The sequence below is a fragment of the Pseudorca crassidens genome, chromosome 14 (genome assembly GCF_039906515.1).
Source record: "Pseudorca crassidens isolate mPseCra1 chromosome 14, mPseCra1.hap1, whole genome shotgun sequence".
NCBI classification, from domain to species: Eukaryota; Metazoa; Chordata; class Mammalia; order Artiodactyla; family Delphinidae; genus Pseudorca; species Pseudorca crassidens.
The window spans coordinates 46,476,451-46,502,577 of NC_090309.1; the positions used below are offsets into that span (position 1 = coordinate 46,476,451).

Sequence of the window (26,127 nt, forward strand, 5' to 3'; positions counted from 1 at the left end):
GTCACTGTTTTGGGTATTCCCTCATTGTTGAACATCAAGGTTTTCAGTTTTCTCTACTATAGCTCACACTGCAGTGAACATTTTCATCCCTTCATACTTAAAACTTGTTTCTTTTATTCAGGTATTTCCTTAGGATAAATTCCGAGGAGTGAGATTTTTAGGTCGTGAATCTAAGCATTTTAATGGCTCTCATGTTCTTTCCTCAAAGTGCATGTGTCAATTTGCATTGTCAATGATAGTGTGTATTAGAATGTTGGTTTCCCTGCCAATTGACAGCCTAATCATATCTTAACATACTTCGAGTCAGCCCTGCTTGTTTATTTGTAGATTTCCATTTTGTGACTACTAAACCAATGTTCTTTCCAATTTGACACACTGCTGGTACGTTTTGTAGACATGATCATAGTAGCTTTCATCTTGTTGATCGTGCTTACTAGTTCTGGAACTTGGATGGTTCCAGATTTCCTCTTCTAGCTCTCTAGAATCCTTTACAACTTGTGAAATTTTTTTTTTGAAGTTATTTCTGAATTCTGATAGCATAGTCAACACCTGGACTGGGTATCTACCTCATAAATTATCCAGCCCTCTTGATTTTCTCTTGATGAAAGCAGAGTGGTGGGGGTGGCTGGGAAAAATATATGTGTAAATCCAATTATTTGGTACTTGTTGGTGCTGAACTGTTCTGTTTTAGAAGATGAACTATCGGCCAAAATAGGTGTTTCAATAGCAGTGTCCTAAGTACTTCACTTAAATGGAACTTTCTGGTTTTCTGGCACTCGGTGAAGGAAAGAACGCTCAAATAGCACTCTGTGTTTCCAAGTGGTACCCTCTGAGAAGGTCAGAAAAGTAGTAAGATCCTAGTTACCCAGGTTGGGACACTGAAGTAGTAAAGAGTTTAACTGGCTTTCTTTTGTCCCCAGAGTAACAAACATACTTGGGAATGCTACTTGTTAACTCTTGAGACTAAAACCCACTTTTATGAGTTCATTATTTTGGACATACTGTGCACTTTAGAATGAGAGGCTGGTAAATTTTTTGTTTTGTGTCCTTGCTTGCTAAAATTAGCTGCATACATTGCACCATTGCTTTTCAAGTTGATTTACATTGAACACAGCATTGAGTAACGTCGCTGATTTCTTGGCTTGGTTATTTCATTTGCATGGGTAGTTTTTTTGCTCTTTTCATTTGTTTCCTAGTAGTTATGCCCTTTGCTGAGTTCCCTCAATAAATTCATTAATATTTTCAGAGAGCTGAGAGGAGAAAAAATTACGTTATAGTTGGTTTGATTTAAAGTCTGTTGCAATGACTTGATTTACAGATTCTGTGTCTCAAAGTACCAAACTGGACGACAACGCCAGTTTAATCTAGGAGAAGAAGTATTAGCTACAGCGTAGAATGGAGCTAGGAAGGCGGACTAGGAAGCGCCAGGAATGGGGAGAGGTGGGTGGCGGGCCGACCAGAAGCCTGGGAAGCCCCCAGATCCCGCCAAGACCGACGTGAAGCCTGGCCACGCCTCGCTGTCCACGGTCTCCACCCTCTAAGGGTCAAGGTCCCCATGGGTCGCGCTGTGTCCGTCGGTGCCCCCACCTTTGCCCTCCTCTCCACCTAGTCCGCTCCCCCTCTTCCTCGGTATGTCAGCTCGTAACAGCCTCGGGGAGCCGCCACTGCCCGAGCGGCAAAACGACGCGCCTGAGACCTCGCGCGGCGCGGAGGACGGAGGTCGGGGCGGCGGGAGCGGTCGGGCCCCGGGGCAACGGGAGGCCCGCGAGTCGTCGAGGGCGCGGGGGCAGGCGGGGCGCCGAGCCGGAGTGTCCGGCGTGGGGGTGGGGGGCGGCGCCCTCGGCGTCTCCGTGACTGCGCCTCCGCGCCCCGGCTTGCCGCGGCTCCCGGGATGCGCGGAGGCGGCGGCGATGGCGATGATGTCTCTAGCCCTGCATCCTCCCGGGCGGCGGGCGGAGCTGGGGTCCGAGCTGCGATATGGAGGAGGAGGGGCGGCGCTGCGGCCACCGGGCAGGTGAGAGACCACGGGCCCCTGGAGGAGGACGACCCCGCGGGGACCGGGAGGGCCGGGCCCTGAGAAGCCGCCGGGTGAGCGAGGAGGCGGCCGCACAGGTCCAGGCCCGGCCGCCGTGCACCGGCGCTCCTGGCGCGGCCTGCGGGGAAACCATCTCGCGCCTGCCCTGTCGGTTCCCCGGCTCCGCGGGACCCGTGGAACCCCTCCCCCGCCGCCCATGCCCTGCCTGAGCCCTCCCCACCTCACCAACCCTCTGCTGCATCTTTTACAAGCTTCCCTGGACCGACCTAGGCCCTCCTTACCATAACCTTCCCCAGCCAGGGGAGCCCCTACCCATCTCAAGTCCCTGGTCTGGGTCGCTGTGCCCTCCCAGAAGTCTCCCACAACATCCTCACACTGGAGGTGCTCCACAGCCTCCCCTCTCCCTCATCCACTGACAGACCCGACCCTATCAGCTGCTCTGGGCTTCGAAAGGTAGTTCCACTGGGGAGAAAGAGCATGGCCTCTGAAATCAGATAAATCTGGCTTGAATCTTAGTGACCTTGGACAAGTCATCTAACTTCCCTGATGTTTTCCTGATCAATACAAATACAGTGGGAATAATAATAATAATAGTACAGAACCTTGTTTTCTTGTGAGGGTTGGTTAGACTGAGAATGCCTGCCCTCGAGGAACTGAGGATATAATGAGAAAACAAGAGTTGGAAGAATCCAGGTCATGAGTTGACTTGTAAAAGCTCATATAAAATGTTTTAATATGTACTAAAATATTAAGACAGCACACTAGATTATCAAGAGGCTCTTCACACACATCCTAATGAGAAATTGCTGGACAATTTTCACTTATTATTTCTTGCTTACTTTAGGCTCTCTCTTTCTTAGTTGTAATAAGATGCATATGATATGAATTCATTCCTTCTTACTGTGCTTAATATGTTTTCTTCTTAAGACTGGTGTTCCAACTTAAAATTTCTCTGATTTTATTACTTCAATTACATCTTCTTCCAGAACTTGTTTATGGTCCCAGAGATAAAGAGTAACTTGTATGCTTGCATTGAAAAGAATGTTGGTAACCTTTATTTAATATTTAGGAGTAAGTAGCAGATAGGTATTCATTTACCGCCTCTCTCCCCCAAATAAGTGAGTTTTATAGTTCTTCTATCATAGCTTTTCCCCAAATTGTCATCTCAGCCTCCTCTTTCTTAAAGTCTCAGAAGTTAGTCCTAAGACCTGGGTTTACTTTCCCTCCATTTCCTTACTGCTTCTAAAGTTTCTCTGCCCAAACCTTTACTTCTGTTCTGTCTTCTGCTTTTTCTCCCTTTTCTCTTTCCAGCCTCTGATTCCTTCCTTTTTTTTCTAATTATCCCAAATCAGAATGATTTATAGTTACTTTATACCAGAACCATAATTTTTCAACCTTGCCAAAAAGGTACATGGAAGTATGTGTGTGTGTGTCTGTATTCAAATTTTGGGCTCCAGGAACTTTGAGTTGGGAAGGGATTGCAATACCTACTTCGCAGGATTATAATGAGAATGAAATAAAGTTTGATAACCTATGTAAAGCTTCCAGTAGAAGTGCCTGGCATATAATAACCACCTAGTAAACTATAGCTGCTGTAACTGTCTTCTGACTGGGACTCCCTGCCTTGATTGCTTTGCTATTCTGTTTAGCTTGGTGGTGGAGTGCTGCCTTTAGAGAGCAACTGCTTAGGTTCAAATCCATACTGTACCCCTTTAAGATAGGTGCTCTCTTTCTCTGACTCAGTTTCCTCATCTGTAAAATAGAGGTAAGTTATACTATCTCAGGGTTGTTTTGACGATTCAATATATTAATAGTGTGGAGCACTGAGAGCAGTGCCTGGCACATCACAAGCACTTAGTAAAGTGAACATACTAATGATAGGACTGATCATTATATTCCTGACCCAGAAGTCTACTTTATTTTTTAATGTATTGAAAAAATTTAAGTTTATTGAAGCAATTATAATTGGATAGAAAGTGAAAGTTGCCCCTCAACTCCTCCAAATCCTTTTTTTTTCCTTCTGCCTCTTATCTTTGACTAATGTTGGTGCCTCATCATTCCATTTTCCCCTTTCCAAATTTCTTCCAGCCTGGGGTCTTCATAACTTCCATCATCCACTTCTTTTTTATTACCCACTTACTCGATATTTTTCTTAGCATCCTAATTCCAGACTCTTCATCATTCTAATTTCCCCAAGCCAAATTTCTGCTTCTCTCTTCGGGGTCAGGGGAATTTGCTATAAACAGTAGTATCACCTTTCTGCTCTTCTTGCTTCCACAAATTGGATTTTCTCTTCTACTTCTTTTTTCATCAGTTAACCCCAATCCTCCAATTAACAATTAAAAAATTAACAGTAAAAGGTTTTTTTTTTCACTACACAGGTATCAAAAAGGGTTCAGAAACAGGCACATACTCTTTTAAGTGAAAATAATAAGCTATCCATTATTATTATTTTTTAATTCTAATCATCAAGAAACAAAAGGTCAGGATTATTTTTTCTATCTCTTTTATATCAGGAAAGTACAGAAAAGTTGGTCCTACTTCTCAGTGGAGAAATTCATTATATTGTTATGATCTGTACTTTTGACCATTGAGAATGTAGAAGAGGTTATCTTCTTCCTTCATGAAGGACACCAGTTAGTTTTATGGATCTCCCCAGGAATGAAATTTGTCTGATACTCACTGGCACAGCTGTACCTATTATTGAATGCTGGGTGACTTCTGTATTGGGTGGTCCATAGCTCCTGCTTGGAGGCCCCAGTAATACCTCACTAACCAGGCCCCTTCCTCTGTACCCCATGATTCAGCAACTAAAGGGTTAATCCTAGGACAGCTGGAGGCCTCTGGGACTCAGCTTGAGCTGGTGGTTAAATATTCTGAACATCACCCATGGACCTCCCCAATACCACTGGTTATTCCTAAAATACTGGATTAAAGCAAGTTATTTTTGGTTGCCAAGAGCATTGCACCAGTCTCCAAGGAACAACTTAAGCTGTACCACTGGAAGCATCTTTGGGAGCGGGATGGGCACCAGGCCACACAGGGCTTTGGGATTTGGGACAACAGAACATTATGTGAGTGTATTTTAAATCTCATTGCAAAATGGAAAAAAATGTTAAGAAAGTAAAGGACCAAGAAAAAAAGAAGTTGTTCTTTAAAAGTAGAGGCTGTGTCTTATTCATCTCTGTACCCACGGTACCTAGCGTAAAGCTGGAGGAGAGTATGCACACGGTAGATATAAACTGGGTGAATGCATGCATGAATGGGTGCATGCCTCCTGCTTCTCCACGAAGATATTCCTGCTGGGATAATGACAACTCACATTTATATAGAGTTTGCAAAGTGGTGCTTCGCCCCTTGTAAATCTCAGATATAATTCTGACACCCTTCATTACTTCCATTTTTTCCCTCTCAAATATAGTCCTACACAAAGTTCTTTTCCAAAGGAGAGTGTGGAGTTGGCCAAAAAATCACAAATAGGGAGAAGAAAATATAAATAACGGAAAATAAAGGATTCTTCCTAGGAAGAGGAGTCGGATTTGTTAGTGATGTGTGGGAGTTACGTAAAAGGCCACAGTATACACTTCAAAAGTAGCCTCTTGCTTATGCATCAAGCACAGCACGTGCTGTTTCTTGCCTCAGTCCTTCTGCTGCAAAGACCTACTCGCCTTCTGCCAGCCTGTCTGACCCCACTCCCTGCCCCTCGCCTTCCACCCAACTAGCTCCTCCTTATCGAGAGCTGCTTTACCCTCTGTCAGCCTTCACCCCGGGCTGGATTATGTCCCCCTTCTTTTCCTCCCACAGTGTGCTGCCATCAGCTGATTTGCCACATTTGGCTGCAATTTCATAGGTTGATCTCCTCCAACTAGATTGTGATCTCTTTCGTGGAGAGATCATGTTCTCGTGTCTTCACAGTGTCTGGCACTGCAGAGTTTCCGAAGGTAACATCTGCACACCCATCCTTCAATCACAATCTCAAGGGGTGAGGCCCAGGAATCTGTTTTTTGTTTAACCCACTCTCCAGATGATGCTTAACCTAGTTTGAAAACCACTGTGTCATAAAACCTGAAATCAGCTGGATGAATGTATTTTGAGGTCTTTGTGTCTTTCCTGTGTGGGGCTTTGCAAGGAGAAATGCTTTCTAGGCACTGGGTCAGAGCTGAAAAAGTCTAGTGCTTTTGTAAAAGATCATGAGGTCACTCTTCTTTCTCCATTAATTCCTTTCTGTTTCTGGGTATGCATTTTTGTGCACAGGCTTTTCTGCCTTGGGCCTCTTTTGTCAAATATCGCTCATCTGTGAGTTGAGGCCCTGACTCCCTTCACACAGAAGGAAGTCATCTCTCTCTGAAGATGAACTCAACAGACCTCCCTCAGGATGCTCCCAACACTACCCTGCTACATGTGCCTCACTCCCAGGGAGAAAACAGCACTGCTGTCCAGGAAGACCTCCAGGACCTCATCCACACGGCCACCTTGGTGAGCTGTACCTTTCTGCTCGCAATCATCTTCTGCCTGGGCTCTTACGGCAACTTCATTGTCTTCTTGTCCTTCTTTGATCCGGCCTTCAGGAAATTCAGAACCAACTTTGATTTCATGGTCCTGAACCTGTCCTTCTGTGACCTTTTCATTTGTGGCGTGACGGCCCCCATGTTCACCTTCGTGTTGTTCTTCAGTTCAGCCAGCGGCATACCAGATGCTTTCTGCTTCACCTTCCACCTCACCAGCTCCGGCTTCATCATCATGTCCCTCAAGACAGTGGCGGTGATTGCCCTGCACCGGCTCCGCATGGTGTTGGGGAAGCAGCCAAACCGCACGGCCTCCTTTCTCTGCACTTTGCTCCTCACTCTGCTCCTCTGGGCCACCAGTTTCACACTCGCCACCTTGGCCACCCTGAAAACCAGCAAGTCCCACCTCTGCCTTCCCATGTCCAGTCTGATTGCCCGAGAAGGGAAAGCCATCCTGTCTCTCTATGTGGTCGATTTCACCTTTTGTGTTGCTGTGGTCTCTGTGTCTTACATCATGATTGCTCAGACCTTGCGGAAAAATGCTCAAGTCAGAAAGTGCCCCCCTGTGATCACAGTTGATGCTTCCAGACCACAGCCTTTCATGGGGGCCCCTGTGAAGGGAGGTGGAGATCCTATCCAGTGTACCATGCCAGCTCTTTACAGGAACCAGAATTACAATAAACTGCAGCACGTTCAGACCCACGGATACACCAAGAGTCCCAACCAGCTGGCAACCCCTGCGGCCAGCCGGCTCCAGCTGGTGTCGGCTGTCAATCTCTCCACGGCTAAGGATTCCAAGGCGGTGGTCACCTGTGTGATCATTGTGCTGTCGGTCCTGGTGTGCTGCCTTCCACTGGGAATCTCCTTGGTGCAGGTGGTTCTGTCCAGCAATGGGAGCTTCATCCTTTACCAGTTTGAACTGTTTGGTTTTACGCTTGTATTTTTCAAGTCAGGATTAAACCCTTTTATATATTCTCGGAACAGTTCAGGGCTGAGAAGGAAAGTACTGTGGTGTCTGCAGTACATAGGCCTGGGTTTTTTCTGCTGCAAACAGAAGACTCGACTTCGAGCCATGGGAAAGGGAAACCTCGAAGTCAACAGAAACAAATCCTCCCATCATGAAACAAACTCTGCCTACATGTTGTCTCCAAAGCCCCAGAAGAAATTTGTGGACCAGGCCTGTGGCCCAAGTCATTCGAAGGAAAGTGTGGTCAGTCCCAAGATGTCTGCTGGACATCAACACTATGGTCAGAGCAGCTCAACCCCCATCAACACTCGGATTGAGCCGTACTACAGTATCTATAACAGCAGCCCGTCCCAGGAAGAGAGCATCCCACATAACTTACAGCCAGTAAATTCTTTTGGATTTGCCAGTTCATATATTGCCATGCATTATCACACCACTAATGATTTAATGCAAGAGTATGATAGCACTTCAGCCAAGCAGATTCCAGTCCCCTCTGTTTAGTCATGGGGGCTAGAGAATCTTATGTAAATGTTTTTGTTTCTGATACTAATTGATTTTTTTAAATTCTGTGAGACCAGAGGTACATCAAAACTTAAAGACCTAGACAGTTGACACTAATGACTCCCTTTTGTCTGAAGTATTAGCATCTATTCGTTTGCTTTGCAGTTTCTTGACGTTTTAAGCGTTGATGTAAAAGTTTATTATTTTACACCTGACCTGTGCTCCAATCTTTTGTACTAAACTTTTAAATAGATGCCAGGGAATGATCATGCTACTGTATTAAAGTAGGGAATGAACTGATTATGGTCATTTGAGTCAATGTTATGGTTCTTTGAAGTAAGTATGAGCTGGAATTTTTAAAGAACGTGAAGGTATCATCTTTACTGAGGCATTATTTTTATTAACTGAATTATAAATTTTGACTCTTTGAAGTGTTGAATTGGGATCAATATACTTTTTTTGGTTGCAGGCTTACTGGAATAAATAACACATTGTTAAAGCAGAAAATCAGAAATGTATTATCTATAACTATTTTTACCAAAAATACACAAGCATTAGTTACTTTCTTTTCATAAGACAGCCAACTAAGAATAGGGTATTAAGATTATTACCATTTGTAATTGTAGACATTATTATTTTGTGTCAGCTGAGTAGCTGTATAGTTCTTTTAAAAAGAAGTCTGGGACTTCCCTGGTGGCGCAGTGGTTGAGAGTCCGCCTGCCGATGCAGGGGACGCGGGTTCGTGCCCCGGTCCGGGAGGATCCCACATGCCGTGGGGCAGTTGGGCCCGTGGGCCATGGCCGCTGAGCCTGCGCGTCCGGAGCCTGTGCTCCGCGATGGGAGAGGCCACAGCAGTGAGAGGCTTGCGTACCGCAGAAGTCTGTTTTTTCTTGCTAAAAATGAATTATTCTATTTCAGAATGATCTTACCCAAGAAACCTAGTGAGGAGGACTGCATCTGTAGTAGAGGGGTGCTCTCCCTGGGGTAGTAGGCACTAACGGTGGTCATCTCATCAGGGTGCTGTTATGTGGGAAGCAGGCTAGACTGTTGTGTGTAGACTCTTGTATGTACAAGAAGGCATAAGGATGAGATGGGGGTGTTTCGATCTATGCTTTCCTTCTGTGTGAGAATGACTTGTTAACAACCTGACGAAGACTATCTTAAGTAACTATTTAGAAAAATTTTTTGGTCTTTGTTTATATATTACCATGGTAGAAAAATTCTTAAGATGATCTGTTTTCAAACTAATTGTGTTATTTCTCTCCCATGAATCTTAAACTGGAAATGGGCAATAAGGCAAAATAGATTAAGTATTTCTACACTTAAACTAATTTTATTATATACTCTGTGATTCCTAGCGTAACTACTGTAAACTTATATTTTTATGTAAAAATGTTTTCATTATACAGTTGGCATTTGAACTCAATACAATTTTGGAACTATAACTTCTAGACAAGATGAGCATCAAGATACAAAACCTATCTTTATAAATTGTTATATTCAAGAACAGTTATTGCAGATTGGAAGGTACTTTGTCCCTTGGATGAAAGGTGTTCAGTTTATAGCATCCTCTCCCATGCTGTTCCCAAATACAGAGGTCATGAGACGCATGGAGAAGACAGCTGGTACTCAGCTAGAACTCTGCTCAGTCTCATCTAATAACTCTTACCTTCCAGGATCAACCAGTCATTTCTATTTCCGAGGCTTAAGTATGAGATATGGATTTTATTTTGCTGTTAAATTCACCTTTTAGGACTCTCTCCCTTCTGTCCTTCTCTCTCTCGTCCTTTTATTTTTGCTGTTAAATTTTATAACAGAAGATGAAATATACACTCTTCTTTTTTTCCTTTGGTAATTGAATGCTATTTTTGGAAGTCACTACGACCTATTTCAACTGTGCTTTTATATTTTTAATACAACACTATTTTCATTTATTAATACTTCCATGAGGTAGGTTCGTATATTACCTCTTTTTAACAAAGAATTAAGAAATAGAATATCCTCTCCCAAGATCATTTGAAGAATTGTGGCAAATTAGGAATGAAACTTTTGTCTAAATTCAGAACCTCGTATTTAAGTCAATAAGCCAAACAGCTTTATAAGTAATAACATTGCAATCAAGAAGCTATTTCATACTTTTTAAGGTATGACTCTCTTTTTTGGCCAGGCATTTCAAATGTGACTCAATAAAAGATTTTTTAAAAAGTAATTTCTACTTGTAAAACTAAAAATGACAGGTTTCCTTTGTGACCTCTGAGTCTGAGATGATCTGACCCATCTTTGGGAGGTAAAAATCATAGCATAAAGACAATAAGCATGTGCATATGAGGTGTTCGGTCTCTTTATGCTCATCAAGAAATTATTGATTTAACTTGCATGAAATACACAGCAGGCTAGATTCTTAGCCTTCCTGTATATTTATATCTCTGTATCTATGTCTATGTGTAGATATATGTAGATACAGATACAGAGATAGATATATGTAACTTGTCTCTTCATAAGTTATATATGTCTATCTATATCTATGTCTATATGGAGATAAAGATATAAATAGACATATATAACTTTTCCATAAGGGCTAAAATGAGAACTTTTATAAAAGTAATGAGAATTCAGTTGAATATGACTAATTAGCAGGGTATATTAATTATTTCTCTTGATGCTTTACTGTGATGCAAATTGTTCTGATGTTAACCATTAGGTCAGATTTGTATTTCTGATGCTTTTAATGTTCTTTTAAACTAATGTTTGGAAAATAAAAATAATGAAAAACCTAACATTTCTGAACATCAGACTGCAATACTTTTACTTTCCTGTCAATCATTTAAAAACCATCGGAGAATAGCAGTGTTGAAACTCAGAGAGTGTTCTTTTCCTTAAAAGACAAATAACTTGTTTGACCACATTGTGTAGCATGCATTTGTGCTCAGAACAATCAAGAATAATTAGTTCCAAAGGTTAATTATTTACTAAACTAAGTTTATCACCCAGCGGGAAAACTCCTAACCATTTCAAAAACTTCTTTAAAATGAAATGAATCTGGAAAAAGATACGGAATTCTGGGTATTTCAGTTTATCAATCATGGTTTTAAGAATCAGAAAACATTAATTTAAGCAGAAAAGAACTGAATATCGGAAATCAGATGTCTTCTCAATCATTAAAAGGTCAAGGCTCTATGATGACATGTCTGCAGGAAACATTCCAGAATAAACAGTACCAGTCTGACTAGCCAGCAGAGATGCTTTTTCCGCTACAGCCAGGAAGGGAAGGAGTGAGGAGGCCTCCTTGGACCTTGGACTTCAAGGATACCTGTTGAAGTAGACATCCAGAGAGATCAGGAAGCTGCTGCACTGCCACAACCTCTACAACTAACCCTCTTGACACCTCCAAAGCAAATGCTAAACATCAAAGCAGTGCCGCAGAAAGAAATTTGGCACCAGGCATTTAGTTGGCAGAACCCAATTTACATTTAACCCTAGTTTCTGTGAATCTGGAAAGTGTAGTTACACTAAAAAGGTAAACTAAAAGGAGGTTCAGAACAGATACTGAGTTCCAATCCACTCCGTCCACAATGGTCCATCTTTTTGATGCTCAACATTTATAGCTGCTCCTTTAGCCATATTTCCAAAGAACACCAACTCTCCCATTTGAAATAATGCAACTTCTCTCATTTAAACAAAAACATGCCTCCTCTCTTCCAGAGGAAAGATGCAAAGTCCGATCAACTATTCTATTCCTCGGTAATGTTACTCTTCTGGTTCAGTCAAAAATCTCAACTTTATATTCTGTAACCTAAGGATGAAATTGTAAAGTTTACCACTGTATGGTCAGGCCACTTAAGATGACTGTTCTCTTGTTCTCTGTACATCCCCTGCCCAACCAGTGCCTGCTTCACCTGCACCCTGTTCACATGACTGACCTTCCTGTGAACTTGCCCCAGCTGGTGATTGTTCTTATCAAAGGGGCAGTGAGAGGCTTGATAAGAGGCATGCCCCTGTTGGTTTCCCTGGTAACTAATGAGCCCACCTGATGTCAATTCCCCTATAACTGGTAATTCCCCCCACAGGGAGCGAAGACTGCTGCCGTGTCCTGCCCGTCGTCCACCACACACAGTGGGCTGTCGCTCCAGGACCTTGCTTCAGACATGTAAGCTCCCCCATCCATTAAACCATTTGATACCAGGGTTCTAGGCCTTCCCCAGTCAATAGAAATTGATAAGAGGCCAGTCAAGAAATTCAGGCAAGGCTTTATTGGCGCCTCTGTTGCAGCAGGAGGGTAGCGAAAACAAGTAACAAGTTCCCTTGCTCACTCCCCAAGGTGGAGGGAGCTGGTTCCTTATATGGGGTTGAGGGTAGGGGTGTGACCAGGGGTCGGGCCAGAGGGGTGGCTTAGGTGTTTTGCCCACCCCTTTGTTGGTATTGAGTGCTGGGGGCATGTGCAGTACCCTGCTTTTGCTCCCGACACCCTGTTTTTACTTCCAGCTCGTCAGAAGTGGCATTTGGGGATTTTTGGTCTTTTTGTATCTTTTGTCTAGAATTTGCCGGAACTGTGCATGGACAGCAGCTACTTTTAGTCCCTTATAGTTTTCTTTGTATCAGTATTTTCTTGCTCCAGGAGATGTTAGTCCAGGCGCAAGCGTTGCAGCACTGCAGCAAAGGGTCCCAGGTCCCAGCCTGTCTCACACTGATGTCTCTGTTGCTGACTCCAGGCTCTTTCTTCAGTCTTGAAGCTGGGCAAGCACAGGCCTTGTAGGCCTGTGGGGTGCAGCCCAATAACCACCAACAAACACATCTTATAGAAAGTAGCAGAGAAAACAGGGTAAGAACAAGAAATAGGTTGAAATGTTTCATAAGGGAGAAAATATGGGTGCTAATATAGGCCTTACTTGCTTCTGATCAGGAAGTTGTGGTTGGTATTTTGTAACTTCCACTACTCCCTGCTTCCTATCCCTTTGCCCTCCGCTAGCATATTGCACAGTCTGAGAAAATATATAACTTTTATAAAATAGTGGAGGGAAGGAAATACTAAGAAAACAAAATTTAGGGAGTATAAAGCAGGATTACAGAAATTAAAACAGCAAGAAAATAAATGTAAATGCTTACTGTCGTTTATAAAAGACAAAAATCCTTGAATTAAAAATATGTAAGGGGCTTCCCTGGTGGCGCAGTGGTTGAGAGTCCGCCTGCCGATGCAGGGGACGCGGGTTCGTGCCCCGGTCTGGGAAGATCCTACATACCGCAGAGCGGCTGGGCCTGTGAGCCATGGCCGCTGAGCCTGTGCGTCCAGAGCCTGTGCTCCGCAACGGGAGAGGCCACAACAGTGAGAGGCCCGTGTACCGCCAAAAAAAAAAAAATAGGGGACTTACCTGGTGGCCCCGTGGTTAACACTCCGTGCTCCCAATGCAGGGGGCCCGGGTTTGATCCCTGGTCAGGGAACTAGATCCCACATGCATGCCGAAACTAAGAGTTCACATGCTTCAACTAAGAGTTTGCATGCCACAACTAAGGAGCCCACAAGTTTCAATAAAGGAGCCCACCTGCTGCAATTAAGAACTGGTGCAACTAACTAACTAACTATTTTTTAAAAATGATATGCAGGGAATTCCCTGTCAGTCCAGTGGTTGGGACTGCACTTTCATTGCCAAAGACCCAGGTTCAGTCCCTTGTTGGGGAACTAGGATCCTACAAGCTGCACAGCGCCGCCAAAAAAAAAAGATATGCAAAATTTGCTGCTTGGAATAGATAAACATAAGATAAACTGATGTAAAAATTAAGAGGCAAAAGTAGATTAAGCTTACATGAAGAAAAAGAAAAAGGGAATGGCAACATTAATATCGGAGAACTAAAGAAGAGAACTAACATTGATAAAGAGAACCCCCAAATATAAAGTAATAACAGAATTCATTCATTCAATGGATATTTATTGAATACTATGTGCCAGGAACTTGAGATACACTGGTGAACACGAGAGAAGTTTCTATTCCCATGACAATTATATTAGGCTAAGGAAGATAAACAGGTAAACAAATATGTAATTTTTATGTGGTGATATGTTCTATGAAGAAAAATAAAACAGTAAAGGCAGAGAAAGTGTCAGGGATGTTAATTTTATACAGGGAAGTTAGAAACTATTTGGGACAATAATACAATTTACTACAGTATTATTTTCATTATCATTTAGTTCTAAATATGCTCTAATTTCCATTATTATTTTTCTTTGGGTCCACAAATTATTTAGAAGTGATTCTCTTAATTTTCCAATAATGATATTTCAATTATTGATTTTTTAACTTAACGACCTTGTGGCAAATGAGATATATACGATTCCAACCCTTGAAAATTGAAATTTGCTTTATGCTCCCGTAGATGGACAGTTTATGTAAACGATCTGAGTATACTCGAAAAGAACGTGTATTTTTTTAAAATAAGTTTATTTATTTATTTTTGTCTGCGTTGGGTCTTCATTGCTGTGCATGGGCTTTCCCTAGTTGTGGCGCGTGGGGTCTACTCTTCATTGTGGTGTGTGGGCTTCTCATTGCGGTGGCTTCTCGTTGCGGAGCATGGGATCTAGGCGCGCGGGCTTTAGTAGTTGTGGAGCACGGACTTCAGTAGTTGTGGCTCGCGGGCTCTAGAGCACAGGCTCAGTAGTTGTGGCGCACGGGCTTAGTTGCTCCATGGCATGTGGGATCTTCCCGGACCAGGGATCGAACCTGTGTCCCCTGCATTGGCAGGCGGATTCTTAACCATTGCGCCACCAGGGAAGTCCCAAGAATGTATATTTTTTGTTGGGTAAAATGTTTTCTACAGGTCCATTAGTTCAAGCCTATTGATTGTATAGTTCAAATCTATATTCTTACTGATTGCGTTTGTTTGTTTGTTTGATCTGGAGAGAGATGGCAGCAAAAGTGCTTATACACAGAGAGTAGACTACTAGCATGTGGTGTGCATGGGTACCCTGCAGAATAGTTTATAGAGGGAAGAGAGAACTTGTTACTTGCTGGGTTGTTAAAGTGGAGGTCAGTTAGGAGTTTCTATGGGAGTGTTATTTTTAAAATTCAATAAATTAGATTTTAGATATTACTCAAAATTCACTTCAGAACTTTATTACTATATACGCATGCATTTGTACATAGTTGTAACCAGAATGTACATGTTTTACCTTCTATTTTTTTCTGTTGAAATGATCATATCATCAAACTTCTGAAGAGCAGATTCATTTTATGAATACTGTTGAAATTACTCATAAACCTGTATCTGTTCAAGGAAAGTAATGTAGAGGAAAATTGCCTTCAGTCAACCTAGCAAATAAGAGAGCTGGGAATAGAGCGTTTCCTTACAGACTTCCCTTACAGAAGTTTTTAAGTTGTCAAAATTGGCAACAAGGAATGTATCTCTGGGTGATAGGTTTAAATTTAGAAACTCATCTACTTGACCTAGAGAGTTTTTCTAGACAAAAGAATTTGTCTTCTGCTTTAGGAATATTGTTAACCTCATTTGATTCACCACCCACTGTCCACTTTCGCCCCACAGCTCTGCTTCTTAGGTGATAAAAAAGTGCTCCATTATATGTCCAATATGCATTCTACAAGTTTTGATTGTGAAAATGCACAAGTGCAGGTAATAACAGCAACCATTGGGCTTACATGACGGTAAGATACACCAATTTCAGAGAGGTTACAATGTGAAAAAATGCTTATCTTAGAATTGGTGATATATGGTGTTTAGTATAAGCTAGGGGAAAACACAAAATTATGGTCCCTTGATAAATACTTTAAGGATCTTTCTTTAAAACTAAGATTTTAAATAGTTCCTTGGTTAGGAACTCTTTACTTCCAGAAGCAGTGGCCTCATAAGATTCCAGGTGGGAATTCTTTTCTAAAGTGGGAAGGGGCAGTAATGAAAGGGCAGCATGAGGTCTTAAAAGAGTAAGGCACAGTAGCCTTCTCAGACAGCTCAGTTGTAGGGACCTGAAAATGAGCATCTATAAACTGGATCCCTTTTTCATGCTCAAGGTACTTGCACCCCAGTCTGAAGATCTCTACACTTGGCCACCAGTAGCACTCCTGGGTGCTGGCAGGTTCAGGTTCCCACCAGATCTGACTTTGGGCTCATTCTTGAGTAATTCTCCATAACCTAGCCAGGCCAGATTATGGAGGCTCCCCTTTCAAGGTCGTTCTCTTCACTCAGTTTAGTGGCAATGATACATGGAAACTACAGTGGGACTTTTGACTCCCAGAAGTAGGCGTTCTCTCCCTTATTCACTTAAAGCAGTTGTTTTTCTTCTTCATTACTGAAAGAAGTCTATGGTCCCGTAAAAGAGATTTGCTCTCACTGCCTCCCTACTGGAGTTGAAGGAAGGCCGAGAGTCAGTGAAGACACCAGGTCTGTGGAATGGTGAGGAGAGGCAGGTTGGCGGTCAGGGAAAAAGGCTCACCTCCTCCAGGGATCCAGGCTTTAGAGAGGGCAGGCCTAGACTGAGCTTAGAACCACAGCCAAAGCAGCCAAGCTCCACCAGTGAGAGGACTCTGCCTCAGCAGGTGACTGGGGAATGTGCTTCAGTGTATATCAGTCAGCAACACCGGCCCAAGTGTGAAGTCTTCTTGAAGTGAGGGCTTGAAGCCAGATGTTGTAATTTTTGAGGGGATGAAGAAGGGAAAGGAGGAGCAGAAAGATAGGAAAATAGCTCCCTACTTCCTCTCCCACCCCTAAATATGGATCTGTAAATTGAGAAGCAGGTGCTGGCAGTGATTAACGATATTCAGTCTTTCAATACCACTTAAATGCTGATGACACTCATTTTATCTCTCTAATCCTAACCCTCCCTGAACTCCATGCTGGTCTATCCAATTGTCTATTCAGTGTCTCCACTTGGATGTCTAATAGACATGTACAAAACTGAACTCTTGATTCAAACCCGCTCCCCACAAACTTGTGCCTCCTGCTGTTTTATCATCTCAGTAAACAGCACCGCAATGACCAGTGCACAGCTCAGTCAGGGCCCTTGATTCTTTTCTTTCTCTTGCATGCCACATCTAATTGATAGAGCAATCCTCAATTATCTTGAAAATATACTCTGAATCCAACTCTTTCTCACCTCCTTCAACCCCATCCCTTCTAGCCCATACCCCCACCATCTCTCACCTGGACTGTTAAACTAGCCTCATAACCATTCTCCCACCTTCCAGTCTTTCTCTCCCACAGTCTCCTTCCTCTGTGTCTGTGACCCTTTTAAAGTAAATCATATTTGTCACTCTCTTGCTTAAAACCTTCCAGCAGCTTTCCATCCCACTTAGAACAAAATCTGAAGTCCTTGCTATGGCCTACATGGCCCTAATAATCTGGCCCCTGGTTTCCTCTTTGTCCTCATTTCCTTTCATGTGTACTCTGCCTAATGTGCTTGGGCTACACAGCCTTTTTGGCTATTTCTCGCACGCCTCCATTTTGTTCTCATGTCAGGGAATTAATTCCCCCAGGAATACTTCAGCCTGGAATGATCTTCCCCCAGGGCCTTTCCTAGTTTCCATGTTCAACATAGCTTTCCACCCCATCACTATATATCCTTCTGCCATACTTTATTTTCTTCATGATTCTTATCATTACCCAACATTATGCTACTGTATTAGCCTGCTCGGGCTTCCATAACAAAATACCACAGACTAACTGGCTTAAATAACAGAAATTAATTTTCTCACAATTCTGGAGGCTAGAAGTTCAAGGTCAAAATGCCATCAGGATTGGTTTCTTGTGAGGTCTCTTTTCCTGGCTTGTGGAAGGCTGCCTTCTCATTGTGTCCTCATGTGGCCTCTTCTCTGTATGTGCATGGAGGGAGAAGTTTAGGGGTCTCTGGTGTCTCTTCCCCTTCTAAGGACACCAGTCCTATCAGATTAGGGCCCCACCCTTGTGACCTAATTTAACCTTAATTCCCTCCTTAAATGCCTTATCTCCAGATACAGTCACATTGTGGGTTATAGCTTCAAACATGAATTTTGGGGGCTGGGGGGCACACTTCAGTTCATAATAGTTACATATAATTGTTTACTGGCTGTCTCCATTAGAAAAACGCTGTAATAAGGCAAAGACTGTCTATTTTGATCAGCACCATATCCCTAGTAACTATTAGTCCTTGGCCCTGGTGGGCTTCCAGTGATGACTGTTGAATAAATGAATCATATAATAAATGACTGAACGGATAAAGCCTGAAAGTGATGTCCACCCAGATATCTATCTGGCTGGCTTACAATTTCCCCATGTTTGTTACTTTCTGTATCCCTCTCTATATTCCCAGGATGACTATCAGCAGGACTCTAATGAAAGGGGATATGGGTCTTGATTTAGGAGGACTACAAAGCATTTCTGTTTACTCAGGAGACCATCTCTAAGGGCATCTTTTCCCAGGTGACCACCCTGGCTGCCCAGGAGCTGCCAGACAACCTGCATTCATTCTCATTCGAATTTCTTGGCTCATAATGCAGCCTGAGGACTCTGAGGATAAAAGCAAACTCTTCAGCAACCACAAAGGAGTTAAGGAGAAAAGGGGTAACTGGTTCTTGGCGGGACAGAAGGGACGATACCAGTTACTTTAAAGCAGATGACAATTTCAATAAAGGTGCAGATTTAGTGAAATTCTGCTTTCCATAAGAGATAGTTAACAGGCAATCTGTTTAGGTACAGTGCCTTTGAGATTAATTTTACCAAAGTAAAAATATAACTTTATTGTTTATGGACAAATTACTGAATTTTCACTCCTTTACCCCAATAAAGAGATAATTCTGATAAAAAATAAATAAATACACTTAGCTGGTTCAGTTTGTTTCTCTGAGTTCCATTTCTGTGAAGGTTTGTTTTTTTGACACTTTTCCAAACCTTCAGCTGCTTGTAGCATGCTGATGAGTGGGAGATCTTTCAACTGTGGGAACCTTGATTTTCATGCAAAGCCTGATTTTTGCAAAATGTACTTTGTTCAGATGCCAGATAGGCCTTAAAAAGCAGAGCGAGTCACAGAGGGTGCTTTATGCCTGTCTTCTGGGGCCGTGGTACTAGGATAGGTTTTGTAACCTGTATAAATGCTTCAGGTTCAATACATTTCATATCTGACGTTAGGAAGGGCTTATGAAAGTTTCTTGCTCATTTGCTTGGGTTTAGCAACAACGTATGTCAAAGAAATTGTAAGAACTGATTTTATTTATATTACTCTGAGGAAAGATATGACTGGGAATTGTATTCTTCACAGAGAACCATAATGTTAGACACTTTCTTTGAGGAGTTCAGAGTACCTCAGAACTGGCATGTTTTCAGTACATGGAGTTGGAGACTGAAAATTGAATTTTCTTGGGAATTCCCAGGTGGTCCAGTAGTTAGGACTTGGCGCTTTCACTGTAGGGTCCCAGGTTTGATCCCTGGTTGGGGAACTAAGATCCTGCAAGCTGCATGGCCAAAAAAAAAAAAAAATTAATTTTCTTAACCTTTGAGATCAGGAACTTTACTCAATCACTGCCCACTAGTGGGAGAAATGAAACACAATAAGGAGGCAAAGACATTGTACTCCTGTTAGGAAGAAGAAGCAACATATGGGACCGTGGGAAAGCAGTGTAAAGCAGCAAAAAATTAAACAATGTTGGGGGGAACCTGAGTGAAAAGGAATACAGATGGAACAAATCAATAATTCTACTCCTTTTTCTTTCCCAACCATTGTAAAACTGAGGAAAACATTTTTTTCCTCCAAGCACCAAACACTGAATAATAAGGACTGTTAGGAAACCCATGGGAATTGGAGTAGTTGGGGAAGAGAGGATGAAGGTTCAATCATTTATTCAGCAAATATTTGTTGAGTGTCAATTTTATGCAAGGTCTGAGAAGAAACAAAATTAAGACATATTCTTTACTCCAACAAATAAAAGAAAAAGGAATTCTTTTTATCATTTAATCATAAATGCAATCTGGATCTAGATAAATCGTCACTGCACTTGCATCATTTACCATCACAGGAGGATTATCAAAGAAGGTAGGGTTTGATGGCATTTAACCAAGCCAGAATCTCCAAGGTAACACTTTAATCTTGTTAGTGAACTTTCATTTGCCCGATTTGTGGGTGGCATTAGCTTAAGAAAAGTTAGTGGAGTTCCATGATAAAAATAATATATGGAAAAAAATGGGTGTCATACGTTACCAGGACAAAATCAGTCATTTCCCTCATCTTACAGGACATTTTGCTGAGTCCCTCGGTGTGTTCTCTCTGGTGGAAGATGATAACCGAGAGTGGTTAATGGGGCAGATGCTCTGTGAATAGAAAGCACTATGGCATATTATTTACAAACACGGACTCTAGAATTTAAACTGATTGAACTGTTGGCTCAGCCAACTGTAGTTTAGTTCAGTTCTTGTAGCCTCATTTTCCTTATCTGTGAGTTAACGATAGTAAACCTACCTCACAGGATTGTGAACATAGGGTATGTGAAGGGTTTAGCATAGTGCCTACTATTTAATAAATGTTCAAGAAGTGACAGCTGTCATTTTTATTTTTATAAAAGAAGAGTCTGGGATAGCCTGTTATCTGAAATTCAAAGAATAATGACACGAGATTGTTCACAACTGGCTTTTTGGGGGTGAAACCCTTTCTTGGAGGTGGTTAATGAAAGTTTTTCCAACAAATGATTTCTCAAGATGGCTTAGGAATATATATATATTTTTTTAATACTTATTTATTTGGCAGCACCAGGTCTTAGTCATGGCACGTGGGATCTTTAGTTGCGGCATGTGAACTCTTAGTTGCGGCATGTGGGATCTAGTTCCCTGACCAGGGATCGAACCTGGGCCCCCTGCACTGGGAGCATGGAGTCTTAGCCACTGGACCACCAGGGAAGTACAAGATGGCTTAAAAATATTAATAACTATAAGTATGGAAAACTAATCTAGGGGAAAAACAACTTCCAATCTCCTTGACCAATTATTAATATTTTTCTAATCTATGGGATAATATTTGGACCTCTGATAGAATTCTTAAATGAGTAAATTGGTTTTTACTGCTATTAAAGACCACTGGTGATTAATTGGCAAACTAGTATTTTATTGAGGACACAGAAGCTTTTAGAACCCAACAAAGTTCACTATTTTTGGCTGTATTACTGAGTGAATTTAGATAGTAAAGCAGATTTGACTTACTGGGTTTTACAATCTACTTTGCTGGACTTTCAAGGACGTTTGATTTTTAGTATTATATATTTACAAAATGAAAATTATGTTTGTGCTTCGGGCAAATATACAGAAAGCGATATTTTTTCTTAAATTCAGGCAGAGCATAATTTATTCTATTGAAAGGTGCTGGAAAGCAGTTTAACATATTTGAAATATATAATGTAGTATATGATTAGATGTGAGATGTTTAGCATTATTTCATAGTCTCACAAGCATCTTCCATAGTTGAGATGATTACCATTTCCAGAACTTCTGCTTGATTCACTTGCTTTTGATGCACACTTTTTGTTTCAAATATAAAAAATTATAAAATTCTTAAAAGTTTACAAATATGTGTGGATGCAAAACACTACAAGCCCTATATTCCATTTGTTAGTAATTCTGACTTTCTTCTTTGCATTTTATAAGTTTTGAGACTGTCAGGCCTGCCTTTATTTTCTTTAGGTGTTAAAGAGTGGAATTCTATTCTTCAGACTGTAGTTCTTTCGAAAGCAAGTGAGGAAAACATGCTCATTCTTCCTAAACACTGCAAAAAAGCATTAGTATACTGTGTTATTACTAATAGAGAAGACTTGTAAGATACCAGGATCACAGTGATTGAAGCCATGACTGATGAAAGTAACCTGTTAACCTCTCACCTTAATTCTGATTGGTTATATACCTGTGTGGTCTCGATGCTAATATTTTAAGTGACAATTCAATTTTCTGAAAGGTGATGGAGGTATTAATTTAGTTACTCTACAATGCTGTAATATGGTAAAAGTGAAGAGTAATTGTATCCCCACCAACTCCTCTACACATGTAACACCCACTCTTCCCCTCAGGATCTTTTGTGTTTTATTACATGAAACCTGATTCATGAATGACTGTGTGCACCAGTGTCAGTCCACATATTAAATATTAGTGAAGCTTAATTCCTCTTTTGCAGATGAAAAATTAGTAGAATTTCTAGTATTTTCTTCCCATAATCCACTGGATCATCTCGCCTGCTTGTACAACCTACTTTTGAGACTACTGGCAACTGAAATAAAGCATGCTTTTGGTACGTAGTGGTCCATGGTTTCTCTACCACCCCTGTCAAACAACTGAAAAAAAGAAATGGAGAAATGGATTTTCTTTTAAGCCATGTCACCATGGCAATATATTTTGAAAACTTTTGCCTCAACAGCTCATCATAACATATAACATACACACATATGAAAATAGTTCTATTTGTATGTTCAAATGGAAATGTAAGCCCTGGTAAGTAAAATTACCCAACACTAGTAAGAAAGTTTAAAATCACTTTCTAGTATAGCTGATATTTATTTTCATTTGAAACTCTGATTGCAAATACTATTTATTCAAAATTCAAATCTTGATTCTTACTTTCCTTTTTAGATTGACCTTTTATGTTAGCTATTTGGTGCTACTGGGTCAATAATTTGGCCTGATTATGTACTATGAAGTTTAAGCTTTGTCACAAATCAGGTCAGGCCTTTTTGTATATCAGACTGACTGAAAAGGATAGTTCACCAAGACTGTACACAAAGCTTACTATTCAGTTTAGCTGAGATAATTTGTTGCCCTTTGTTGCCGAAGTCCCTTTAATCAAGGATACAAGGATATAAACAAGGCCCCATCTAGTGGTATCTTGAAAAAAAGCAGGTAAAGCTGAAAAAAGGGGGGAAAAAAAAAGTCTCCATGTCACAATCTTCCTGTAAAATGAGCTACTAGTTATTTCCCTGAAACCCTAGTCAGGAGGGTTAGTATGTGTGAAATTGTTAAAAGTGAAGTGCCTGAGTCACAGTGATCCTCGATCACTGGAGAATTTATTTAAAATAAAGAGAATCACTCAGGAAACATATTCAAATGTAGAGTCTTAGGCTCTGGGCTAAAGAATCTGATTTAGCACCCACCTTAACAGAGATTCCACTTTGAGAAAGACTTCTCAAAGTACATTAGGCATATTGTAGCTGAGCCCTTTTTCCTGCCTACTAATATAGAAGAATGGCTGCACAATCTAGGTAGCAACAAACAATTTAGAGATCAAAAAACTTCATAGATTAGTGATAGGGGACCCAAGATTTAGAAGGGCTATAGAGAGATACCTGGCCTAGCCTTCCTCTCAAAGAAGTTTAAGCTGTTAGCCAAGACAGAAGGCTGACTTAGTTTTTATTATGACTTCTATTTTTAAGAATCTTCTGTAGTAAACTATTCTAATACAGTTTTTCAGATTTTTCCCCCCTCTCTTACAAAAGAAAGAGTTTGGCCTAAATATTCCCCAAGTATTTTTTTGGCACTAAGCTTTCACAGTTCTCTCTCCTCTCCTATACCTATAATCTAAATGTGAAAGTAAACCTGTTTGTCTTAATTAATTGATATAGTAAATATAATTCTATACTTTATTAAAGAATTAAATTTTAATGGCTTTGGTATCTGATCTTATTATGTTAATAGGAGACAAGGGAGATATTAGGAAATAAACTAACATTTATTGGGAACTTGCTAGGCTTTTTATATACAGAGAAAATTAATGCACTGATACAACCACCTTATGAAGTAATAAGTAGTCTCTCTACAATAGAGGAAGTGAGGCTCGAAGTGGTTAACTGCTGTCTAGGATCACACAGCTAGTACGTTAAAGAGAGTATCTGGATTTAGGTTCGAATTCGAAGTGCATGCTACTTCTACATGTGCTGCTTCCTACTAAAATCTATAGATAGCCTTCCAATAGTCAATTATATTAACCTTTTCTCAAACTAAAATATCTTTGACCAGAACTGCTGAGAAGGAGGAAAAGGAAAGTATCTTATGGGTACTCTTCTGCCCTTATTTAGACATGTATGTCCAAAATACAACAGGATGATGTTGTGTGAAACAGAGTAATGGAGAAAATAAAGAAACTGTATAATGTGCCATTGACTACATGACAACACTGCTTGTGGACATTTTATTCACTTTAAAATAAATATTGTGCTATAAAACTGTCCGGAACTAAAATCTGTAGTATATAGTAGGCAAGTACAAAGGATAGCCAGCACAGTGTGTTTTGTTAAGATAAATCATTCTAAATCGAAAGAGAAGAATCACCGACTGTCTATACCAGGTACATATTTTTTGGGGAAACACACTCATATCAAGGAGAAAGAAACAGATAAAAGTTCTGAGAGAGAAGCAATCTATTGTAAATAAGAGTTTCTTGAGATTAACAGAGGAGAAGAAAACTTATATGTGAGGCTTTACTGTGTGTCCAGTTTCTAGTTTAATACCTGGTAGAGAGCGGTTGCTAAATAGAAATTTGTTGAAAGGATTTCAGGCACTAGAAATTACATATTTAACACAGTCTCTCATTTAAACAACCTCCTGTCAATTTCTTTCTTCATTAGCCTTACTTTATTAGCTAGTGTATATACTATAATTTACATAATAAATCTATTATTTAAAAACTTTCAATAGGTACAATGATTATGACATTTCATTAGGATGGACTCTAAATTGCTTGGACAGGATTTATTTTGGAATCACATTATCCAAGCAAAGAAAAACACACAATCAGTTCATAAGACACAACAAAAATGAAAAAGGTGAAACAAAACGTCTGCCTTAGAAGTTTATCAATAACCTCTTATGTACACATACATATTCACAAAGTGGTTGAGAGTCCTTTTATACAATCCTTTAGATGCAGTCCAATGACTGAGAGCTCTATAATGGGACATATGGTCAGACAAATCATCATGACTTCCAATGATCTTTTTTTTCCCCTGAACTTTGTTACCCTTTAGTTGGGGAGAGAAAGAAGTCCATTTTCGTCTGCTGTATCTAAGATTTTACAGATCACTGGAGATTCAACCTAAAGAACAACAACAATAAAACCATTAAAAAGCTGCTAAGCTGAATACTTTATTCAGTATTTTTCTGCTGAATGAATACCTATAAATTTGATAAATGTATACGAGTCCTTGTTTTGGATAAACCATACAATGTTATTTCTACAAATTGAGCTTTTTAGAAAACATTTAGTCATCCAAATAAAATACCAGATAGGTAGAGAAGGTATTTTTATCTTTAAGTAAAAGAGATGAGAAAAGAAGTACAGGACAAGAATGAGAGAGAAATACATAGCTAGGTCTTATATAACAAAAAAGTAGCAGAATATGGCAACATAATAAGTTGTACAATTCAGGAAAAGGTAAAAAAAAAATACAATCCAAAAATGGGCCAGGTGTTAAAATGATCAGATTTAAGATAACTATAATAAATATAATGAAGGAAATAGTGGAAAAGGTAGACAACATGTGTGAATAGATGGGGGATTTTAGCAGAAATGAAGCCATAAAAAAGAACCAAATGGAAATATTAGAAATGAAAAATACATCAGATACAAATTCATTCAAAGAGGTGGACAGGACACAGCAGAGGAAAGAATCAATGAACTTGAAGACAATTCAATAGAAATGACATGACCTAAATTGAAACAAAGAAGGTAAGAATAAAATAAAGGGCCTGAGATTTGGGGACAACTTCAAACTAACATGTTTAATCAGAGTCCCAGAAATAGAAAAAAGGTGGGGCAGAAGAAATCTTTGAAAAGATGATGGCCAAAATTTTTCCAAACCTAATGAATTATATCAACCTACAAACCTGAGAAGCTCAGTGAACTCCAACCAGGATAAATAACAAGGAAAACCACCCTTACGCATCGCATAACCAAAGGTAGAACCATATTTCTAGAAGGAAGTAGAAGATAATACCTTCATGACTTTGGGGTGGCAAAATTTCTTAAAACAAAAAAATCATTAGCAATAAAATGGGAAAAAAATAGATAAAATGAACTTCATCAAATAAACTTTTGCTCATCAAAAGACAGTAAGAAAAAAGAATAGTCAAGACATCAGGGGAAAAATCTGCAATTAAAATAGAAAAAAACTCATGTCCATTATATA

The 26,127-nt window shown here is 40.5% G+C and overlaps 3 protein-coding genes across 13 annotated transcripts in view; 2 read left to right on the forward strand and 1 right to left on the reverse strand.

The window, feature by feature from the left end:
• The first annotated feature begins 1,876 nt into the window (after positions 1-1,876).
• GPR75 (G protein-coupled receptor 75) lies at positions 1,877-10,785 on the forward strand. The gene is made up of 2 exons (XM_067705067.1): positions 1,877-2,014; positions 6,290-10,785. The coding sequence occupies exon 2, from the start codon at positions 6,386-6,388 to the stop codon at positions 8,006-8,008; it is 1,623 nt and encodes a 540-aa protein (XP_067561168.1). The 5' UTR covers positions 1,877-2,014; positions 6,290-6,385; the 3' UTR covers positions 8,009-10,785.
• ASB3 (ankyrin repeat and SOCS box containing 3) overlaps positions 1,882-26,127 on the forward strand; it is a 151,791-nt gene continuing 127,545 nt past the window's right edge. For both annotated transcript variants that reach the window (XM_067705061.1, XM_067705062.1), the window contains exons 1-2: positions 1,882-2,014; positions 12,076-12,155. In XM_067705061.1, coding sequence (XP_067561162.1) covers positions 1,892-2,014; positions 12,076-12,155 — 203 coding nt within the window. In that variant the 5' untranslated portion in view covers positions 1,882-1,891. The remainder of the gene's footprint in view (positions 2,015-12,075; positions 12,156-26,127) is intronic.
• Positions 19,168-26,127, reverse strand: part of ERLEC1 (endoplasmic reticulum lectin 1) — a 38,993-nt gene continuing 32,033 nt past the window's right edge. For 5 of the 10 annotated variants that reach the window (XM_067705071.1, XM_067705075.1, XM_067705073.1 and 2 more), the window contains 2 exons: positions 25,826-25,911; positions 21,051-25,034 (listed from right to left, as the gene is read on the reverse strand). In XM_067705071.1, the coding sequence (XP_067561172.1) occupies positions 25,019-25,034; positions 25,826-25,911 (102 nt within the window). In that variant the 3' untranslated portion in view covers positions 21,051-25,018. Of the gene's footprint in view, positions 20,241-21,050; positions 25,035-25,825; positions 25,912-25,935; positions 26,089-26,127 lie in introns of those variants that run through there. The other 5 variants (XR_010934556.1, XR_010934558.1, XR_010934557.1 and 2 more) reach the window with 5 other exon arrangements.